This window comes from Prionailurus viverrinus, chromosome F1 (assembly GCF_022837055.1).
Source record: "Prionailurus viverrinus isolate Anna chromosome F1, UM_Priviv_1.0, whole genome shotgun sequence".
Lineage (NCBI taxonomy): Eukaryota > Metazoa > Chordata > Mammalia > Carnivora > Felidae > Prionailurus > Prionailurus viverrinus.
Genome location: NC_062577.1, coordinates 34190709 through 34214544, shown reverse-complemented (window position 1 = coordinate 34214544; position 23836 = coordinate 34190709). Strand labels below are relative to the sequence as shown.

Here is a 23836-nt window from a genome sequence, read left to right as displayed (position 1 = left end):
TGAAGTTTTGCCAAATACAGATTTATACTAATTAGAGATATTGCTAGTATTCTTTATGGATAAATATATTTGGTTATCTTTTCCATATTTATTAATTTAAATATTTAAATTTCAGTTATTTGAAACATTCTTGTGGAAAGCAGTTGTGTAAAACATGTCTAATATGAGAAGGCACAGTGCATGATTTTTTCCAGTAGTTTTAATTATATTTGCTTAGTATGTATTTCACTTATAAATTGTACTTTTTAATTTTACTCTAGGAGAATGATTTGAATGAAACTCTCAAATCACTCTATAACCACCCAGTACCAAAGGCAAACACTCCTGTCAATTTGAGTGTGGTAAGTATTTAGCTATTAATTGATTTTTTTGAGTCCTAGCAGGTTCATTTAGGTGCCTTTAAGAAACTCTGCTACCTGGGAACTTTAATTGTAGTAATGACATTACTATGGTGATATTGGGACTTTTCGATATGTTCCAGCTATCATAACATATGTTGGATGTGTATTTTTGTAGTTGTTAAATCACAGATATTTAAAAATTATACACTAAAAGTAATCTGTGAGGAACATTGATTTTGGGTGAAATCTATCCATAATAGGAAATACACACACACACACACACACACACACACACACACACACACACATTCACAATACCCCGCAAAAAATGAAAACGGTATATAAATGAGTATTGCCACTATGCTCTATAACTAACCCTATGATAAAAATACTGGGTGAAGAGTTTCTTCTTATTTCCCTACACTGCAACCCATCTTCTAGTATAATCAGCAAACACTGAAAATGTGATTGAAGTTTGTCAAACAGGAAGCCAGTGGTGGTATAGAGTATTTACTACTGAAACTTTTAATGATCACACTAGTATTTGGGGAGATTTTGTAAATGGTCAAAGTTAATTATCACAAATGTGGATATTTTCATTAATATTTGGGATCCAAATAAAGTGTTAAAATTAATTTATATTCCTTTTAGTTCTTCCAATATGATAAACAGTGCGATGATTTTTAAGGAAGAAAAAAATACATAATGATGCAAGAAAAATTGAAAGAAAAAGTAAATTGAAGTATGTATAAACAAATTCATAGGTCATGTGCTTTTTTGCACAATAAAGAAACTGTTATTTTCATTATATTCCTTATTTGGTAATAACTTTCTTCTTGACTAAATTTTTTCCTGTAATTTTGTTTAATAGTAGTATACTCTGACATTATTCTGTTCTATTTTTACTGTCACCACTATAGTTCAGATGCTTAGTACTTTAAATACTTCTTAGTCTAGAGTCTCTCTTTCTAGTCCTTTGTACAAAAGTCTGTCAGATTAAACTTCCTTCAGCTATATAAAGTTTCCTGCTGAAAACCTAAAAGCTTCCCATTTTCTATAGAATTTGTCCAAACTTCCGCCAGGTTGTCAGGACCACCCACTTCTTGGCCTCAGTCTACCTTTTCATTTTTGTCTTACTTTTTGTTTTTTGTTTTTTTTTTGTTTTTTGTTTTTTTTTTTCTAAATCGATTTTCTTCTCTGGTCACATTGTTCTGTTCATCTTCTCAAATGAACCTCGTGATTTCTCACTTGTACACCTTCCTTTTTTACTAAAGCCTCTTTGTACATTATCCATCTTTAGTCTAGAACTAGCCACTTCCCACCTTTGTGAAACTTTCCTTTGCTGTTAACAGCTGAAAGTATTCTTTTTCCCCTGTGATCTCCACACCTTTATGTCTGCACCCTCTTTCCTCGCTCACCGCCAAAGTGGAATTGTTTAGTAGTCATTTGGAGATTGGGGGCTGGAAAGCTAAGGGTAACCTGGAATTTTTAACCCAGATATGAGAGTCAGGTGCAGAGATAGTTGTAGAAATGTTTGGGCTATTCAAAGGATGGACTATAGAGAGAATAGAGCACAGGCTAAGGTCTAATTGCCCAAATAGACTGTATGGAAGAAGAAAGCAGATTGAGTGAAAGAACGAGAGAAAGCTAAGGAGAAAGTCAGATTTGTAGGTCACTGAAGCCAAAGGAATACAAGATGTATGGCTAGTGGGAATGAAGTAGAAAGGCCAAAGAAAAATACCAAGAAAAAAGAAAAGCTCTGAATTATCAAAAATAAGTGTCATTATTTGAAGGAGTTATATTTATAAAATGATTCCAACACTTTGTTAAGGGGTTAAGGAAATGTAGGTTCTAAGATAATAGAGGCAGCTATTTTAGAGCATTAATGAGAGATTTTAAAAATGAACTCTTTAAATGTGAGTATCATTTGTTTAGGAGTAAATATCTTATGAAAATACATTTCAAAAATACTGGATATCGAAACACTTCACCTTTATTGGTAAGAATCGTAAATCCAAAAACTACTAGGCCTCTGAAACCTAAGAATAGAAGATACTGGTTTAAGTCCTGGTTACTAAATGTATGATGTTAAGCAAAAAAGTTGAAACTTTTTGAGGATTCTTTTTCTTCCTTTGAGAAATCAAATGAGTCCATTTTTGAGAAAGTTGTTTGGGGATTTACATGAAATGACATATCTAGATACCATGAAAAGCTATACAAATATTAGTTATTAGTGAATTGAAGTTTTATTTCATATGGAGAAGATATTTTGTATTGTAGCTGAAATAATCTTTTTAGGGAACTTGAGTGTGTCCTATTCTATGTATGACAGTTATTTCTGTGATTTAAGCCTTCTTGTAAGCTTTTGAGTCAGTAGTCTAGGGTAGCTTTAAAATCTTGTATACCTTTTCTCAATACAATATCTAAAGAACTGCAAAATCAGCCAGTTGATAGAATATTGCCTCAAATTCGGGTAAAGTCCATTTAGTAATTTCATTTGATTTCAACAACAGATTACTGAAGTACCAGGTCCAGTGAGTGCTATGCTCTTAATCAGTGGCAAAATTGGGGTTAAAAACACTTGTCTTCAGCTACTAGTAGAGATTTTTGTTTTATGATGCCCGATTAAAATTGATCATCCTGAGAATTTTTGTTCCTCCACAAAGTAGAGAGAAAATTTTGTTTGTTTGTACAATTTCTGACAGAAAAATGTGAAAAGTCTTGGGAAACTGCTATACTTTCTTACAATTTCATGTTTCGTGAATGCTCCAGCACATGAATTTTTCAAGACTTGACACTGTAACCCCTAGAAAATCACTGAGATTGAAGGAAAAGTTAATACTTAATGTAAATTTTTATTTTTATGTTTCAAAATAACTGAATATCTACAGGATTTTCTACTCTCAGTTGAGAATGAAAATACTTCTTTAAGATTTTTCTAGCATAAAATGAGCAAAGCAGCATTTAAAATAACATTTATAATTAGTGTTACTTTCAGTGGATAGTGTGGCTACATGGGTTTGTCTCAAATACACAGCAAATTGTGTAAACTTCCCCCATGAAAGTAAAATATTCATTTTTTCTCTCATGTATTATAAGAACCAAGAGATATTTATTGCCAGTGAGCAAGTTCTGAAAGATCAGCCCTTCCTAGTACCGGTGAGTTAAAAGGACAATGGGTTCTAAAAATCACTATTAAATTGAGACAATAATGACTTCTTTCACTGTGTTTTTAAGATGCACTCCAGTCCTTTGAGAAATGGTTAATTTGACTCATTTAAGAAAATTAATCATTTGGAGCATATTTTCTGTTTATACTATCTTTTAAAGCATAGTTTTATGAAATGCAGAACTATTAAAAAGCCCTCTAAATAAAAGTAGTTTATAATAAAGACCAAATGTATGCATATTCTCCATTGTCAGTAGTAGTAATGTTACAGTGCATTCACAGCATGAGATTTCTGTCACATTTTTGTCACAAGGTCTCAGGAGACCTTGTGATTTATCTCATATTGTTCTTCTACCCTGGAAAATTATACATTATGACTATGCTAACTAGCCTGTTCTGACTAGTTCAACTGTGCCCAATAATGGCCAGAATGTTTCTTTTCCAATCTTTAATTATAAAATGGCATTAAATATGTCCTTATATGATTAACATAGTAAAACAGTTTTGGAGATTAATATGAACAGAAAATAAAACAACTTTGGTGATTCAGTTGTGCTGATTTTGGGTGGTAAAATTTGGGAACATTCTGGGGAACATGAAGAAATATACAATATGCTTTTCATATAAGTCGATCTATGAACTGTTGTATTGCTTTATTACAGAAGCTAATTACTGTTTGTTTAGAAGGTGTATGAGGCTCATATTTTGAGATAATCACATTAAAATTTTTTAATGTTTAAAAATTATGTTCTATTACTGCTTTCTAAATAAGGTAGTATTTCTAAATAATATAGTAGCTGTAATGTAGTAGCTGATATGTATGAGAGAAATTTGTTGTGATTTATCATAGAAATTCAGCAATCTTAATAGATTTTGATTTATTCTTGTGTAAGCAAACCTCATTATTTTCCACTCTCTCTAAATGTGTGTGTGTGTGTGTGTGTGTGTGTGTGTGTGTGTATACATTTTTGTCTTGATAAATTTTTTCCAGGATTATTTCAATTTTGAAATTAAATAATTTTAATGAACTCTTAATTCTTTGTATGAGAAAGTTACTGCTCAGTCTCAGAGACCTGCTGTCTTATTTAAGAATCTCTCAAATTCAGTAAATCCTGAATGTTAATCCTCGATGTTTATTAATTTAGTTGATATTTTTTGTTATTTTTTCTTAAATTATATGTAATGCTACCGAATTTTAATCTGCTTTTCTTATGTGATTATTTCTGTTTATTAGCATTCCTACTTCATTGCCCCAGATGTAACTGGACTCCCAACAATTCCTGAGAGTGTAAGTTTTCTGTTTTCTATGTTTTTTATGCTACTCATATTATGAATTTTATTTTGGCCTCGCCATTTAAGAATTTCTGTATAGAGAAAATAATATGTTGTAACTCTCCATTTTTTATTAGAAATAATGAAGGAATAAGGAATAATGGTGTTACCTCTGTTTTATCTTTATTGTGTCTGCTACTTTACTTCCTAAATATTTGGTTGTAGGTAAGGAAATTTTTATCAGAAAAACTATTTCTACCATTGAGATAGTTTGGTAGGATCATATGTAATCAGTGAGGTCCTGAGACCACCCCCGCCTCCGCCCTGGATCATGTAGAAGAAATATCTCAGATGACCTTACTTGGGTGGAGGGGGATGAATACTGGCAATGGGAAATATTTTCACACACAGGGTTTCTTTAGTGACCTGACTGTAGCATTTTAGATTACTTGTATGATTCTATGAAAATCTTATTGTCCTGGGCTTGGTTTCTTGATTTTAATTTAAGTGATACATATTTTGTAGGTCTTGAGGGGTACTACAAGAAATTATTGCTAAATTTTACATTTTTAAGTAGAGTCCTAATTGTAGCCATGTTAGAAATACTTCCAGTGTTTTAGTAGTTATTACAAATTAATCTTCTGTAGAAAGATTTACATGGCAGGTGGAAGTGACAAAGAGGCTTTTGGTTGCTGTGTGAAAAGGAAATTTTCTCTTATGTAATTTTTTTCAACTTCCCTTGGAAAGATACAGTGAATCAGTGGAAATAATTCTATGAACAGTAAAAGATACATCAAAAACAGGAAAAAACATTCCAGAAATACTTATTATTTTTTTTTAGAACTCTATTGTTCTTCCCAAAATGTTTTCAGACCTACTAAGTGTTTGGTTTCCAAAAGTACATGGGTTATGAGTGAGTGGAATCTAGGAAGACAGTTGTGAATTTTCCAATATCAAACCGAGACTGTCAGTGGTATTTTTAGTACAGATGCGTCCAGATAAGTCCTGTGAAAAGATTAGATGAAGCTGTTTGGAATGTGGGCCTGAAATAGATTATCAACACAGCATTCTGTGTTGAGAAATATTTTTCCATCTAGAAATTACATTCTTTGATATTATAGGAAAAATACTAATGTTAAATGCCATAAAAGTAATTTTGTATATGAAGAGTTGAATTGGAAGGTAAGGTAGTCTTCAAATACACAACACAAGAAATGAATTTCTCCCCACTAAATTCAGCATCACTCACTGATATTATAGTTTTTGTTAGGTACCCTGCCATTACTAGTTGGTCCTGGTAGAATTTCTGCCTTTTGGAAATTGAAGAAAATTAGATTTCTTGTTTCCTTGCCCAACTAAAAAATTTTAGGCTTTCTAAGTCATAGTCTACCTGGTACTACGGTTTCAGTTGATTATCATATCTTATTCAGTCTCTTCATTACTTTATAACTTTCTGATATGCTTAAGTTTGAGTACAGAAAGTTAAAAATAAGAAAGAGTGGATCTGAATGTCAAAGTTAATGTAGATTAGCCCAATTTTGTTTGTATGTGGGGGAAATAATATGTAGTGTTCTATCAAGGAATCAAATTAGGATAACCCCCAAATTAATTTGGTTATGGTGGAATAGAGCAGGTCTGACATGGGATATAAAGGGATTTTCCTTAATAAAGGACCAAAGATCTGCTTTATGAATCCATCTCATCCTCTGGGTTCCTTGTACGTAGTACATAGTATCAGGCAATGATACCGTCTGCTGAGTGATTGGCAAACATAAAAAGACTCAAATGTATTTTCTGGAACAGCATTTCTCAAAGTTCAGTGTATATAAGAACTATCAGGAATACCTTTTTAAAAAACAGATTCTTGGGGCGCCTGGGTGGCGCAGTCGGTTAAGCGTCCGACTTCAGCCAGGTCACGATCTTGCGGTCCGTGAGTTCGAGCCCCGCGTCAGGCTCTGGGCTGATGGCTCGGAGCCTGGAGCCTGTTTCAATTCTGTGTCTCCCTCTCTCTCTGCCCCTCCCCCGTTCATGCTCTCTCTCTCTCTGTCCCAAAAATAAATAAACGTTGAAAAAAAAAATTAAAAAAAAAAAAAAACCAGATTCTTGGATCCATAGTCTAAAGATTAAAATTCAGCAGGTTTACAATTGGAGCCCAGGAAATGGGCTTCTTTTATAAGTACTTGGGGAGGGAGAGTGGAAAATGTGTGATCCTCTGATTGCCCTCTGAGAAACATTTTCCTGGGGTAGGATTATGTTTCAAATAATAATAGAATGTTACGTGCTTCGTGTGGCAGCAGGATAGTATCACATTTAATTATTTTAATGAATACCATTTTTAATAACAACCTCCTTTGAACCTTAAGACTTGTTGGTAAATGTATAAAATATTTTCCTTCATAATCAGCATGAGCTATAACTTACACAATCACTCTTCACTTGTACAGAGAAATCTTACAGAATATTTTGTTGCCGTGGATGTGAATAATATGCTGCAACTATACGCCAGCATGTTGCATGAGAGGCGCGTCATTATTACCTCTAGCAAATTAAGCACTGTAAGTACTTCACACTTCTCCTTTTAAGTGGAACGTGTTGAGCATTTCACAAAAAGACCTACGAACCTCTGCAGACTTAGAAATGTTCTATGTGTATTAACAAGACAATATCTACATACTTTTTTGATATATGGTTTTAATCTGGCTCTTGAAGTACAAAAGTCTGATTTATAGAAGGCCTTCTCAGATGCATTAAGTCAGGTTAATTATTTTTTCTTATCAGGAGATGAGAGTTTTTTTTTTCTTTTTAACTCTCCAGAGTTCATTTTAGTGCCTTCTACCATATAAAGAATTCTTAAGAGCTATTATGAGGTCTTTATTATTCACTTGTGGCTTTTTCCATTGGAACTACTTGAAAGAAATCAAGGGGCCATGATAATAGCTGCTATCCTAACCTGGTAATAGGTAGATTCATCTTTGTTGCCAAGTAGTGGTTTGGGAGTAGATTCTATAATAGTTCTGATTTGGAGGAGCTCTTCAGGCTGATAATAACTTAAAAGTCAGAGTACCATTCTGTTTTTTTTAATCACAGGTTTTATGCTACTCACTGAAATGTTCTTTTGGAAGGTCTTCACTATTGTGGTAAAGGCAGTGAGAATAAGAGTTTTCTTGGGTCAGAGAAGAATATTCAAAAGTATTTTGCTAGGTGTCCTAACTTTTTTCTACAAAGTATTAAAATTGTAATATTTTTACTAAAAATTTTTAATGTAAATATAATTTTGAGTAATGAACAAGATATTTATTAAAAACATTTAGTGTTGCATGACTTTGCTTCCTTACAAATTTGGTTAATTGATAAGAATAAGATAATGTTTTTATGTTTTGCTCTCCCATCGTAAAAATAAAAAACTTCATTCTGTAAAGTTTTAGTACGTTGGAAGCAGTTTTAGGAGTTCTCTAAGATATCTATGTAGTATTCAACAATGAAAAGATGTATGTTTAGAGAGACTAAATGGTCATGTGAAGGCCAAATAGCTAATTAGAGACACGTAGAGTGAAGCTGAGTGTCCTGGTCTGGTTTATTTCCATTACTTGTTATTTGAAAAAATACAATTTTGAGATTTTGAATTACAATGTTGATATACCCACTTTTCCAAAAAAATTGAAAATACGTTATTTTACATATTGAAAAACATATTGTGTACATTTAAAGGCGTAAGTATGGAGACATGATGTAGTACAGTCAGAGAACAAGCACAAGTCCTGACAGGTCATTTGCATTTTCTTAAAATGATATTGAGAAATGTAATCTGAATCATTTGGGACTTTTTATATATTTGCTTTTCTATTTTTAATTTACCATTGAGGTAAAACCATTCTTCCTTCTCCCTGTTCTCTTCCTCATTTTTTAAACATGATTTTTTCAAGGTTATAAATAATATTTCTATATGGATATTGTCCTGAAGATTACAAAGATTGTACAAACTGTCTCAGAGGCCTAGGAACTGATTCTTATCATGAAACCTGCTATATGGTAGGCACTTTGTAGGCACTAAGGATTCAGTAGTAAGCAAAGTCCAAACACTCTTGGAACGTATATTGAACAGATGAAACAGAATTGAATGAAAATAGCTGTTGTGTCTTATTATGGTGAATACCAAGGGATAAATGATAAGGAGAGTGTGTGTACAGGTTGAAAGGTGAGGGGCAGGCCTCAGTTTTATATAGGGTGGTCATGGAAAGCTTCTTAATGAGGTAATATTGAGCAGAGATCTAAATGAAGTGCAGGAGTGAGCTATGCGTATGAACGTATATGCTTCCCTATTTGCAAAAACATTTGAAATAAATCTGAGTATATGATTACTATACAATAGTGGTGTTACTCTTTATTGCAATTTATAAACACATCTTAATAACTGGATAACTTCTCTGTGACTATTTCTTCGCATGTTAACTGGGAGAATGGTAGTAATAGTTATAATCTCATAGGGTTGTTGTAAAGATTGAGATATCTCTATCTCTGTATAGCTATATAAACACATATGTATATATACACACATGTGTATATATACATATATGTGTAATGCTGAGAATTGTATTTGCATAGCATTCAATGTTGATTCAATGATTATTAGCTATAATTTTATAATGGACTAGTTCTGCAGTTTAGAGTAAAAATTAACATGCCTACCCTTTCACTTTATTTGAATTAAATAATAAAATTATTTTAATAAAGACTTGGTATTATTCAGGGAGTTGTTTCTTATGTCTGAGGTAAACTTTTACCAATTGTTTATGACAATTCATGAAAACTCGATGGTGATGTCACTTCTAAGTTACCAGCTTCGTTTTAATTCATTCTCTGGGGCAGTAGTACTGATAAAAGAAACATAATTCACGCTTGCTTTCATGACCTCCTTACCCTTCTTGTGTGGGGGAAGCTGTTTACTTAAATCTATCTTGAAAAATTCATATATCTATTTCTAGATCTTCTGTAAATTCCATGCATAGTAACATTTAAGGTCAAAGACTGGTACTATAACATAAATTAGAAATAAACTATATTTTAGGAAGAATTTAGTGAAATATCTGAAACACCCAAGGAAGGAAGAGTTAAGTATCAATGAATTGACTGACTTTTAAGCTTTTTACATTCTCATTCTATATGCCTTGAAGACTACACTGTATTTAGTATTAATGCAACAAATTGTGTTTTACTCATTTGTCATTGTTTAAGTCTACAGCCAAAATTTTAACTATTGGAAGAGCACATGTAACTTAAGGCGTCTTTGGATCTATAATTTTCTGTATAGTTTTAGGAATTTTGTTTGTTTGGGTTTACTCTTTAATAAAACTTCTATTTTATTAGAACCATATTTGTCAACCTGCTAGTTGCTGGGTGTTTTAGTGAAGATACACTGGGAGAGAATCAATCAGCTTACTTAAAGGTCTTTTCTTAGGTGCTGTTTGTAGTTAAAATTATAATTTGTAATTTATAGACATTAACTTTTAAAAAAGTTAATTTTGAAATATGTTAGCAAAAGTATCAAGAGTCGTATGTTTTCACACTTTTAATGAGTCCCCCTCCCCCATTAAAGTGTTGTATTTTTTGTTTGTTTTGTTTTTTCAAGTTTTTATTTAAATTCCACTTAGTTAACATACTGTGTAATATTAACTTCCGGTGTAGACTTTAATGATTCAGCACTGAAATACAATGCCCAGTGCTCATCACAAGTGCCCTCCTTAATCCCCATCATCCATGGATCCCATCTCCCTGCCCACTAAAGTGTGGTACTTTCTCAGGACCCATTATTACATTTTTCTGTGTTTAAGTTTTATGAATTGGGACATAAACAATTTAGTCTTTAATCTATTGGTATATACATTATCAACTATACACAGAAGTGTTCCTGGTAATCCTGAACAAGAACATTGATTTTATACATGCTGTAGGCAGGCCCTAGATGTTTAAGTCCCAAGAGAATCTCGAGTAGACTAGCAGAACATCATACCAAAGTCTCATGTATTCAAAGCAAAGGAATAAATCATGGTATTACAAGAGTATATCAGTTGACTTATTGCTGTTTTGTGACCAGAGGTAGAGAATATTGCTGTTTAAAGTCATGTCATTGGTTCTCAAATCAGTCAGGCATGAAGTCTTGTCATATGCCTCTATAATTGTACCTCACCAGACTTTCTTTAACTAGTCAGCTGGGGCTGTGTATTTTGTCTCAAACACCCGGCTGGCCGGCGTCTGACAGGAGCTTTCTCATCATCCTGTCAGTAATATGTTAACTAGAGTGTATCTTTGTGGCCTGTAGAAGCAGGTGGAAGAAATGCTTCTCTTTAAAGCAGATGTCTAAATGTTAGCTACTATTTTGACCAATATTTAGCTGGTAAATATCACCCTCTTAAAGGCTATAAGCACATTAGTTACAGAGATTGGATTGTATAATGCATATTCTTTCTGGAATATTGAGAGCAAGCAATATGCTGTGAGTATTGGAATTGTGTTAATAAACTGTAATATCTTCCTTTGTTCTATCTAGTTGCCCCCAGGCATTTAAGCATATGCTTTTCTCTCTTTCTCTCATTAATTCCATCAAGGGCATATGCAAAAATAAATCTTGTGGTCTCTGGAAAATCAACTATTAAAATAGATTTTAAAACTGTAGGTTTTATAGGGTCAGACTGAAGGGGAATCCGGGGGATTTTAACCTCTCCATCTAGAGTTTACATATTGATTTGTCTCTTAATGGTACCACCTGTATCAGCATTTAATCTGAAATCTGAAGTTCAGAGAATCTTTCTGGAGATTAAGAATTGGACGGTTGATGGGAGAACAAAGATCATCCAGGTCTAGTTCCTAGTTAAGACTGTTGAAGTGTATTTTTTCACCCCCTGTGTTTTTAAAGCTGCAGCAGAATGGTGCTTTGTTATCAAGACCTTTCAGGGAGAGATATTCTAGGAACAATTTTTAGATTTTTAATTCTTCCCAAAGCCCTTAGCAACCAATTATGTCAGCTGAAACTGTAGGTTAAGAATTCTACTTACCAATGTATTGTTTGATGTGTATACTGCTCCTCTGAACATCGTATTTTCACTCAGTGCTAAGTAAATGTGACCTGAGTATGGAAATAGGACCATTGTGGTAGCCCTGTAACACTCTGTTGGAAGATATGTGTGGAGGTCAGTCAGAGGAAACTTCTACGACAGGAAAACTGGAGGTATTTGTATTGTGCAACTCTTGTGGCGATAGTTCTGTTCTTCACAGAAATGCGCACATATTTCTGTTTTCTGGTTTAGTCCATCTGTTCCCTTTAAAAGTAAACAATTGACTTTTAATGTAAAAATCAATTGTTTTAAATAACAGTTGTGTCACTAGCTAAGGGGCATATTGTCAATCGCTCGGTTCTGTGAGTTTTGTTCCTACCACTACTCCCATCTCCCCACAAGCAACCTCAGAAGATTTCAGTTTACTGTAGTATTTTCAATCTGGAATGACTGAATTTTGTGCTGTTCATGATTCTCAATCTTAAATATAAGAAAAATTATATATGTATTGTTCGTTTCCTTAGTAAAACTACTATCGAGATCAATTGGTTTATTTTTAAATGTACCTTTTATATTTATATAAATATAAGTGTAACTCACTGTGGCTACCTCACTCAGCATTTCCTGGATGGACTGCATCCCATAATCTTCTTATCCTGCTAAGGGGCTGAGGGAGGGGATCCACCCCCCGTCTCATCTTCCTCCCCCACCTAAGTTCTGTAGATCCTTCCTCCTCAATCCTTTCTTCTGGGACCCCTGTGCTCCATTCCAACTGCCCATTGTCTTAATTCAGGCAGTTGTCATTTCCCACAAACATTGTTTTCAGATGTCTATACTGCATGTTAGCATTATCTGCATTTACATAAAATGATGGTGATGATTAGAGGAGTAGTTCTAGCCAGGAATTACATAGTGCACACTGTGAGCTGCTTGCTCTTTAACTTCATCATCACTTCCTATAAACTCGAGGCAGGGACCTTCCTCCGTCCAGGCACTACAGTAACTACCAGTCACTACCTACCTCTTCGGGCAGTGCTGATACATAGTAGGTTTCTGGCAATAATTTTTTGAGTCAATGCTTGAAAGTGCACTTTTTTGGGTCTTCTTCAGATGTGTTTTGAATGCTTCTGTCTTCATCCCTCTGAATGTTTTCCAAAATCTGGCTTGCTCTTCAGAGGCAGAGTTTCTGTCACTAACCGCCATTATATTCTTTCAATCTGAACTACTGTAGTACTTACCATACACTTTCTCTCAAGTTAGAATTACTAGTGAGTTTGTGGAAGTCTTGTATTAGATATTTATCTCTTTGCAGGTTAGAACCATGGTGTGTGTGTGCATGTGTGTGCGTGTATTTAAAACTAATTTTTTAAATTGTGGATATCAGAAAAGTTTTTAAAATAAAATTTTTATTAATTGTATTATGAAGTAGGGAGTGTCCATTTGATACTGAAAATGCCAGAGTAGAAATCTGTCTTTTTGACAAGTAAAAATGTGTCTGTTTGATTGTCCCTTTGACACTTGCCTCTTTAAATAATAGTAGTAATAATAATAACAATACAGATTTCACAACTTCTGAAGTTTATAAGTTTATAAAGAATTTAAAGCTAAGACAAGGGACTGGAGTAACAAGGGATGGGCTAGCAAGCAGTGAAGAGAATGCTAAAGAATATAGGCATAGCATATATAAAGCAGCTACTAACCTTAGAATTAGGACTGAAATAGAATACCCAAGGAAGGAGCCCCACCTGGGTCTGAGATCTAGATCCTGTTGAAGAGGCCAGAGCCGTGGCTCATTAGATGGCTTATTAGAAGTTGTTGTGGTGCGACACTGGCAGAATTTGTTGGAAACCTGCCCTTGGGATGACAGACATCATCCTTTCAAACTTGTTAGAAAAAGCCACCTTAGGAGTGCTGAGGAATCTCTTCGCAGAGAGATACCTCACTGGCAACACACTACTGTGAGCCCACCTGAGGGGAAGCTATTTATCAGGGTTGTCTCACTGGAGACACTCGCCCGAAATAGCATTGGAGTGGAGGGTGTTGCCAAGAGAAGCTGCTGGCTGCTCAGTACTGCTGACAGTTGCACCCTGCAGTAACCATATGCAGAAGCTTCCTGCATTATAGCAGCTAAGATCTGGAAAGGCTGCAAGCGTTGTAGGAGCCAGAGGCACTACTGCTACAAAACTGCCTACGGTGGGGAGTGCTGGGAGAAACCTCTGGCCACTATCATTTATAGGGGTCAGGTGCTATAGGAGCTGCCTATTACATGGGGGCCTGGTAGCCACCTAAGCTACAGGACCTGGGCCCTGAGGAAGCCAGGCCCTTGACAAGCCGTAAGCTCTGCGGTAGCCTGCTGAATGAGTATCCTGGAACCAGGAAACAAAACCCTTTCTTCCTGAAATGTCTCTTCAGTGACCTTTCCTGACAAAGCTTAATATCATGCCAGCAGTTAAAAGGAATAAATGCCAAGGGGCACAGATCCATTTTCATAGATCAGACAGTAAGGAGGTAAATTAGGCAGTAAATTGATAACAGGTACAGTCCACCCCTTTAGATACTCATCTTCCATTTACACCCTTCTGTACACATTTGTCCTTCCTACGCAACAACACATCAAATCTATATATCTTCCTTTAAGATATAGCTATCCTTTTTACCAATGTAGACATTTCCCTAAATCAGGAAAAGCACAGTCCTAAGAGCCATTGTAATTATTCAGTTGCGATCACATTTAAATTTCTGTTAATCACCAACAACCTATATGTAAAATAAAAATGAGAAGTAGAAGAAAAAAATGGTAAGCAGGTAAAAATGAACACGTGCATGTGAAAGGCAAATAAAAAACATGCGAAGTGACTATATCCCTTATTTGTGTAACTGATCATGAGACAGTATCGATATTTATGGCCTCCTTATTTCAGTACCCATTCTGTATTTCCTTCACCCTTAGCAAGAACCTCAGATGGTTGGGTTCTTTAGCTGGTGTAGTGATATGAACTTTCACTCCCAAAAGGTCTGAATCCACAACTGTTCTGCTTTTTTTAAATGTTTATTTAAAATAATTTTTTTTTCAACGTTTTTATTTATTTTTTTTGGGACAGAGAGAGAGCATGAACGGGGGAGGGGCAGAGAGAGAGGGAGACACAGAATCAGAAACAGGCTCCAGGCTCTGAGCCATCAGCCCAGAGCCTGACGCGGGGCTCGAACTCACGGACCGCGAGATCGTGACCTGGCTGAAGTCGGACGCTTAACCGACTGCGCCACCCAGGCGCCCCTTAAAATAATTTTTTAACATTTGTTTATTTTTGAGAGACAGAGAGAGGCAGAGCATGAGCAGGGGTGGGGGAGAGAGAGAGAGAGATAGAATCTGAAGCAGGCTCCAGGCTCTGAGCTGTTTGTTAGCACAGAGCCCAATGCGGGGCTTGAACTCACGAATTGCAAAACCATGACCTGAGCTGTAGTCAGACGCTCAACTGACTGAGCCACCCAGGCACCCCAATGTTTATTTACTTTTGAGGGAGAAAGCATGAGTGGGGGAGGGGCAGACAGAGGGGGACAGAGGATCCAAGGTGCACTCTGCGCTGACAGCGGCAAGCCTGATGTGGGACTCAAACTCATGAACCAAACTGTGAGATCATGACCTGACCTGAAGCCAGATGCTCAACTGACTGAGCCACCCAGGGGTCCCCCTGCATTTTTTTTTTGTGATTGCTGTAGTTTTCCATTAACCTTTATTATTAAGCATAGAAATACTAAGAGGTACTCCAGAGAATCTCCTGGTTCCACACGTGGTTTTTTTGCCTCTTTTGTGCAGAAACAAGTCAATTTCCCTTTGGTTATTGAAATCAATCACTCCAGCTGGTAGGTTAACTCCAATTTTTAGCCTGTTGGTTCCGTGATATGAGGGGCCCCAAATGGTGAGGTGGCAATCTCATCTTCCAATGCACAGGGAAGCCTTTATCTATTGGGAGGTAAGATCTCCAGACCAGAAGTGCTCTTTATAAACTGCTAGGACCGGAGCTAGAACTTACACACATGGGTTATTAAGCGTAATAATGAGACAGTCATTCTCACTTCCACCCTTTGATTCCTACTTCCATGTATTCTGGCTGTTGGAGAAACAGCACCATAAAATGCTTTCTGATTTAAAGCATATCCTGCATCATGTCGAATAGAATCCTACCCTTTCAGGATATAATTTCCCAACTGGCATCATGACTGAGTCTTCAGGAAGCTGTTCTACTATTCAATTAGGCCAGTTGGTTCTAGGTTATAAGTATGGGTAAGACTGGTTAACTTAATAGGCATGTGCCCATAGCTTTACTTTGCTATTAAATGAATACCTTGATGAGACTCAGTGCTGTGCAGAATGCCATGCTGATGGACATGTTATTCTATGCATCTAATGATTTTGGTTACTGGCAGAGACATTATAGTCAGAGAAGACCTTATCCAGATTATTTATTCCAATGAGGATGGACTTGCCTCTTCCATGATGGAAGAGTTTCAATGTAATTAACCTGCCACCAGATAACTAGCTGATTGCCATGGGGAGATATCTCACCAGAAGCATTCTGCTACAAAACCTTCTGAAGAAGCTACCAGGTATTACTGGTGGGCATTACTGACTACGGTGTACTGCCAGGGCCAAGCCCTGGAGAAGCACAGGCCATGTAGGATCCTGCCTGAGAGCACACTGGAACAGGAAGCAAAAATACTTTCCTCCTACAGTGTATCTCCAGTGCCCTGTACTGACAAAGTTCTACTTCATCTTCTACTGACTTTAGGCTATCTGGAAAAGAAGAAGTCATCAAGGGCACAGATCCATTACCACGCAGGTAAAAAAGAGTGAATTTGGAGTTAATGGGTAATATTTTAAAGGCACAGCTTCCATGAATCAGATATTTTTTATGATTTCCTACAATGATAAAAATAGTGTTATGAAAAGAGTAAATAATAGTTAATGATCTGAGAAGAAAAGAAAGACCTTTATTTTGAAGGAAATATTTAACATTGGTAAAGTTTTCCAAAGATCAATTAAAACAGTATTGATTTATTCATTTGTACATTGATGCATATTTTTATTTGCCAGGTATTACATATTTGAAATTTTAAAGTTATTAATTAGAATCATAAATGTAAATAAATACAAATTAAAAAATAAATCCTATGGTGTCAAGTGAACCAAGGCCAGCCAACGTGATAAGGACTCTAATATGCAAAATGTAAAAGGGAGAGTAGTATACTAAAGAGTGGACTTCAGTATGACACTGGTTCTTGAAAGGAATTTATGTCTTCTTGTGTAGGAAATATTTACTTGGTGTGTGTGTGTGTGTGTGTGTGTGTGTGTGTGTGTGTGTGGAGAGAGAGAGAGAGAGAGAGAGAGAGAGAGAGAGAGAGAGAAATGTCATGCTATATAATGTAGTTGGAGAGATAAACAGTAGCCAGATTGTGAAGAAACATGTTTGCTAAATTAAGGGGCTTAGATTTTATCCCACAGATTGTAGGGAGGCAGATGAGGTATATAATATGATCAGTTTATTTGGGGGAAGAGGACACTGGTGGCATTATAGAAGAAAAAAATGGGGTAGAGAAATTCCTACTAACAGGAGTCTAGTTTTAAAAAAGCAAGGAATGACTAGCTCCTGAACTAGAACAGTGACCATAGAGGAAGATGAAATTGAGTTCATCTTATGAGTTTTAGGAACACTGTTAAGAAGGGGCTCCTGGGTGGCTCAGGTCATGATCTCGCAGTTCATGGGTTCAAGCCCCATGTCGGGCTCTGTGCTGACAGCTCAGAGCCTGGAGCCTGCTTAAGATTCTGTGTCTCCTCTCTTCCTACCCCTCCCCTGCTCGCACTCTCTCTCTCTCCCTCTCAAAAATAAGTAAACATTAAAAAATTTAAAAAAAAAGAAACACTTTTAAGGAAACTTTTGTTACATATAGAGGCCTGTTTGAAAGTAAGTAAGGAAGAGGAAGTATAGAATGGCCCACAAAGGACAAATCTCTTTACCAGGTATTTATTTATTTACTTGCTATATAATGGCCATGAGCTTAATGTCATTTAGTTACCAGTACATTGTAACTTAATAAGTGTGTGTGTGCCTATAAATATTCACATGCCTGTAGATGTTTATACATTAGTTCATGTATAGATACATATATTTGCATATATTTGATTTGCAATAAGTATATATGGGAATATTATATACATTTTTAATATTAGAATATACAATATATGTATAATTATTCATTCTCATTTAATTGTATATGATTTACAAGTTAAGAGTTATTAATCTGACTTACAAAGATTTAGAACTTTGTGATTGCTATGCAATGGCAATTTTCTCTTTAATAATTGTTGATGGCTTGCAACCAGTTTTATTTTGTTCCTGGTAACATATCTTGAATTATGATTTTCAAAGATGCCTAATAGTTAAAAAAATAGCATCAACGAATTGGATTTATTTATTGGTTATTTAAAACATTATCCCAGGATACAGTTGCCATGCAGTTATATTAGTGACATCTTCTAAATTAGAGATTTGTACTTTAGCCCTGACTACTTAAACAAAAAATTAGATTACTTTATATAAGCCATTTAACTTTTATCCTGAAGTTTCTTGTCTAAAAGCTGAGAGAATTGAACAAGAACAATCTCTAAGGTTCTTTCCAACTGCTAAATGCAGTGATTCTTTAATTGTACTATTTATTTCCTAAATAATTGCCTAAATTATGTAGTTTTATATAATTCACATTAATATCTTAACCCATAGTCCTTTAGAATCCAGTGTCTACAAGTTTTTGAGGAGAGAAGATAGATATATTTGAGCCATGTTGTGGTATTAGACTTAAATTTTGGTGGGAAGGTAGATGGGCCTTCTCCAGGAAAAGCAAAACTGCTGTTGAATTGACTCTGAGAGTGACAAGTAGAAGGCAGGAAATTTGGGAATAGGAAAAGATCATGTAGGGAAGGAAATTCGTTTGAAGCCACTGATATTAATGTTTATGTGACAGTTACAGAGAATCAGAGTTGAGGAGAGGTTAGTATGACAGTAATGGTGATTTACACAGGGTAACTACAAGGCAGACTCCTTAAAGGCAGGAATATTTTTGTCTCTTTTGTTCATTACTATAACCCCAGTGCCAATAATAATGCCTGGCACATGTTTGGTGTCCCACTTAGTAGTTGTGTGATCTTGAGCAATTGGTTTAACTTTGCTTCAGTTTCCATATCTGTAAAATCATTAAAAGAATGCATACATAAAAGAACCAAGGAAGCAAGAAAAATTTAGAATTGTTTGGGTAGGAAAAGCTAATAAACCAGTGATCATTGATGCGATGATTAGAACTTTCCAAGGGCCTTGGGTGTGATAGAAAGAAGTTCGTCTAGATTGATTTTCTTAGTAATTAAGTAGCAGAATTTGCCATCCTAATAGGATGAAGAAAGAGAATGAAATATAAAGTAATATTTTAGTATAAAAAAGCATTAAAAGTGTATACTCTTTTTTTATTATAAAAATTGCTATTTTTCCAAATGTTTTCTTAAAGCTATCACTTGATCTGAATTTTAGAATTTTGCTTAAGTAAGAATATTTTATAGTTGGGATAACTTCATAGTTTTCAGATACCTGCTGCTACTCTTTTTGGTCTAAACTCTTAAATGGGAATGTAAATTAAACGTGTTTAAACAGATGGTTTCTTTATGCTTTCCACTGTTTTGTTTTTTTTCATTCCGTGAGGAATTTATCACGTTCCCATCTGCAGCAATTTATTCTGTATACCTATAGTTATTTATAGTGCATAAATTTCTGAATTAAATATTGATTCAGTTAAAAATCAAATGAAGTCTCTAATCTATATTTCTTGGTTTTTGTGCATAAATACATTCTTAGGGGATATAAATCTGCCCCTCAATAATTCATATAGAACTTCAGCTGAAGCGAATAGGACTTATCCATAAGGATGAGGCACAATCTAAGAGATGTGTGAGTGGTGTTGTGTCCATATGAGATCTTTATTTACAAAGTGTGTTGAATTAAAATTATGCTGTTTTCATTGTGGTCACACACTAGATGACTTGTTTACCTGTGGTCTCCTTGCAAATCTGATAATGTGGCTTTCTCCTTAAAATATGTCTATTTAATTCTTAACACATTGCTTAGTTTTAAAAGGGAAAGAACTTTAGTTTGGCTTCCAACTAAATGTTCTTGCAGATGCAAAATGAGATGATAACTGGTAGAATTTTTATCAATTGTCTTTTTAACATCTGAGAGAATCTGTTGCATTGGTTTCCTGCTGAAGTTGCCCACCGTGATGCCTGAGGAAAGTTTTGTAAATTGGGTCTCTGTCACAGACCCCAAGTTTTTCTTATAAAGGTTAGCTGTTCTTGATTGGTTAGTGCAGAGACTCATTCTCCACTGTGTAATTAAGATAGAATATTTTCAACCAGTAGATGTTATTCAAAGCCCCATAATGTTGGGAATCCTAAATGCTTGTATGTCAAAAGGTAGTTGAAAATAATGGCTGTTGCCCTCAGGAGCCTACTTGGGTTGGTATCGTGGCTTTTATACATTCTAGGTATGTGATCTTGGGCAGTTGGCATAACTTTGCTGCAGTGTCCTGACCAGTAAAATGGGGATAATGACGACAGAACCTATTTCATAAGGTTGTTTTGAGGATTAGATCTGAGTACGTCAAGTACTCAGAACAGTGCGTGGCACATGGTAAGCATTATGTTAACACCAGCTATTAATATTATCAATGACAGTATCTACATTAGACCTGGTAGCCTGGGGCTGCAAGTTCCAAGTGCCTTTATTCTCTAAGTTCACTATTATCCACTTTTATTGTCAAGTTTCTCCCCTTGATTTTATAGGCCTTATCAGTTCTTTTCTGTTCATATGATTTCCATGTATGCTTATTTTATAATTGTAGTGTATGGGAGGTACATGTTCCTAATGATTTTATTGTGCATTAGTCAGTACTGTGGGACTGTATCCAGTCAATATATTGAGTATGCTTTGTGAAATGATATGTGCATTTAAATATTCATATGCCACTTAACAAAGATTATAAGGATTTTTAAAAAAAATTTTTAATGTTTTTATTTATTTTTGAGACAGGGAGAGACAGAGCATGAGCAGGGGAGGGGCAGAGAGCGAGGGAGACACAGAATCCAAAGCAGGCTCCAGGCTCTGAGCTGTCAGCACAGAGCCCGATGTGGAGCTCGAACTCACAGACCGTGAGATCATGACCTGAGCGAAGTTGGACGCTTAACCGACTGAGCCACCCAGACGCCCCAAGGGTTTTTTTCTTAAATCTTTATTTGGCAAATTTGTTTTTCTTTGAAAGTTACAGCCTAATATATATTATTCCTTATCTATTATTTCTTTAGTTTCTAGAGCATAATGGCTGGGATATGTTCTAACTCAAACAACTGAAACTTCTTTTCCCACCCTCTTTGCTTTCATGAAGAACAACTGGGGTATTAAAGAAACAGCTGACAGAATATTAGAAAAGCAGTGTCAAGTTCTAGTTCTATCACGAAGCAGATGTAGATAGGGTCTTAGGTAATTCTAGTCCAAGGAACTATGATTGTCATTTTCCTGTGTGCTTAAAGAATCAATATATTTATGATAATAACTTACAGGTCAAAAGATTCTTTTTAGTTGGCTTATAAATTGATCTCATTTCTTTATAGTACTTTATTCTGCAAACCAGATTTCTGAAATACATAGTTTATTTTTCTTAATTTGCATGGGTGTCAGAATGTTCTAGGTAAATAACTGGTTGTGACAGTTCACTCTCTCTTCAGAGGTATGGTCCCAGAAGGCCGTCCAGTTCTGACCCTGCTTGCCTCTCTGACCTCGCCTCCTGCCGTTCTCCCACTTAGTTCAATCTAATCATGTGGACCTCCCTATTCCTCTGCGAAGATGCCTAGTCTGTTCCCACCTCAGGACTTTTGAATGCATTGTTTCATCTGCCTGGAATGTGCTTCTCCCCTGAGCTGTAACAGTTGGCTCCCTTGTATCAGTCAGGTCTCAGTTCAGATGTCACCACATGAGAGTATGTCCCTAACCCTCCTGTCTAAAACAGCCCCTCTGTCACTCTCAACCCTCTTACCCTGCTGTAGGTTTCCTCATAGAACTTACCTCTGACATAATATATACTTCGTTGTATTGTTTGCTTTCCCTACTAATATGTTAAGTTCCATATTCAGTACTGTTCAGTACTGTGTCCCTACGGCCTGATAGAGATTTATGATAGCACATAGCAGGCACTGAAAAAGTTTTTTGAATTAAGCAAGTAACTTATTATGGTATTTCCAATTGCTCAGTTACTTCATGTACTTCAAAGGTTGTAGAGATGATCTTTGGATGTATTTTGAAGGTGGGTCTGATGTATAGTCTGGTTGTATTAACCACCTATATGGAAAAAAATTGTTAATTATTACAAAGAATACGTCATGTTAGAATTGATCTGATCTAAGAATAAATACATCTCTCAGAGATAATGTTTACAGATCACCTAGCATATACTTCTTATTTTAAAGATTAGGAAACAACTCTGCTTATAATTGCAGATATGCCAGATGTTACACAAACTTCTTAGTGGCAGAACCCTAATTTTGTCTATGATATACTTCATACTTACTGTTTTGTACAGCTTACATATATATATAATCTGTGTTTCATTTCCTAGTAAATTTATTTCTTCTTCGTTGTGTTTTTTCACCTACTACTTTATTATCTCTTCCACAAAGTATGTGTTGCAATAGTGTTTTCTCACATAGCTATTACATGCTGCTAGGGGAGTATGGGGGGTCTTTGGCATGCCTCTGCCTCCTTTGGAAATCTCCACTTGGATATCTCGCAGTTAACAGAATCAATATTTGCAAAAACAAATGCCTTATAGTTCCACCTGAACCTAACACTTTTGCTGTATTACTTGAAATAATTCATCCTAATTGCTTAGGATAGAAACCGTGGTTATGGAGAGTTAGTATTTTTACCTCTCCCTGTCACCTATCCCCTATATCCTATCCCCTACAGCCAAACCCTGTAGAACTTCCTTCTTTCCTGGAGGACCTTGGTTAGCAGAGATGACCCTTTGCCACATGCTGGCCATTGCAGGTGTTTGGCAACTCTGTTGTCACATAAAGGAATCACCCTCTATGAGGCCAAATTCATCAGATGATATTATAGTGCCTGACTAACGAATAGTTCATAACTTCATTTAAGATGAGCGTTAAGGACATAGGGAAATGTCTGGATAGCATTGAATAGAGTGCTTTGGACTCTGGGTGTACTCTGTAAAATAAGTTACCCTTAGTTCTCATTTTGAGAATGTACTTTTCTTCTTGTTACACTGTTATTTTCTTAACAATAAAAAAGGAACGTTTTCCTTTTAACTTTTAAATGAGCTGTTTTAAAAGTCATCTGTGTACAAATGGAGAAATTGAGTAAAGTAGCCGCCTTTCAAAGCTATGTAAGTGCTTTTGGCCCATTGGGTTACACTGAAGGGATGGAAAGAGTTGGTACAGCCTTAAAGATGCCTAATTTACAAGGAGGGAGTACCTGAGAGAATTTGACTAAGTTACATCAACCCCATTTCATCTCCCTCTATGAGGGTTCAAATAAGACAAACCCATGGTCTGTCATTGTTAAGTGAAAGTATTTGAATGCCTCCTAGTGGCATATTCTGTGCTCTAATTAAGGGATTTTTTAAAATAATAGGTATTGAAGGAATACTGTAGATAAAGTATTAAAACTTGTAGGTGCAAAGTACTAATAAAATCCTTTAGTACTAATACAATCCTTTAATGATAGCATAGTAAATAAAAACAAAAAAAATTGCCATATAAAATTAATTAAAAATCTAACTGGAAAAATACATATGATGAAGAGGGATATATTTTAATCAAAATTTTTATGTTTTTGGTTCAGATTAGATTTCTTTAAATTTTTTTTTAAGTGGGACAATTTTGCACTTAAATATAGACA

General features: G+C 35.4%; 1 protein-coding gene across 3 annotated transcripts in view; it reads left to right on the top strand.

Moving 5' to 3' along the window:
• The window catches only part of DENND1B (DENN domain containing 1B), a 255847-nt gene that overhangs the window by 129198 nt on the left and 102813 nt on the right, over nucleotides 1–23836 (top strand). For 2 of the 3 annotated variants that reach the window (XM_047840395.1, XM_047840393.1), the window contains exons 7-10: nucleotides 261–341; nucleotides 3441–3500; nucleotides 4745–4798; nucleotides 7227–7337. In XM_047840395.1, the coding sequence (XP_047696351.1) occupies nucleotides 261–341; nucleotides 3441–3500; nucleotides 4745–4798; nucleotides 7227–7337 (306 nt within the window). The remainder of the gene's footprint in view (nucleotides 1–260; nucleotides 342–3440; nucleotides 3501–4744; nucleotides 4799–7226; nucleotides 7338–23836) is intronic. The other variant, XM_047840394.1, reaches the window with a different exon arrangement.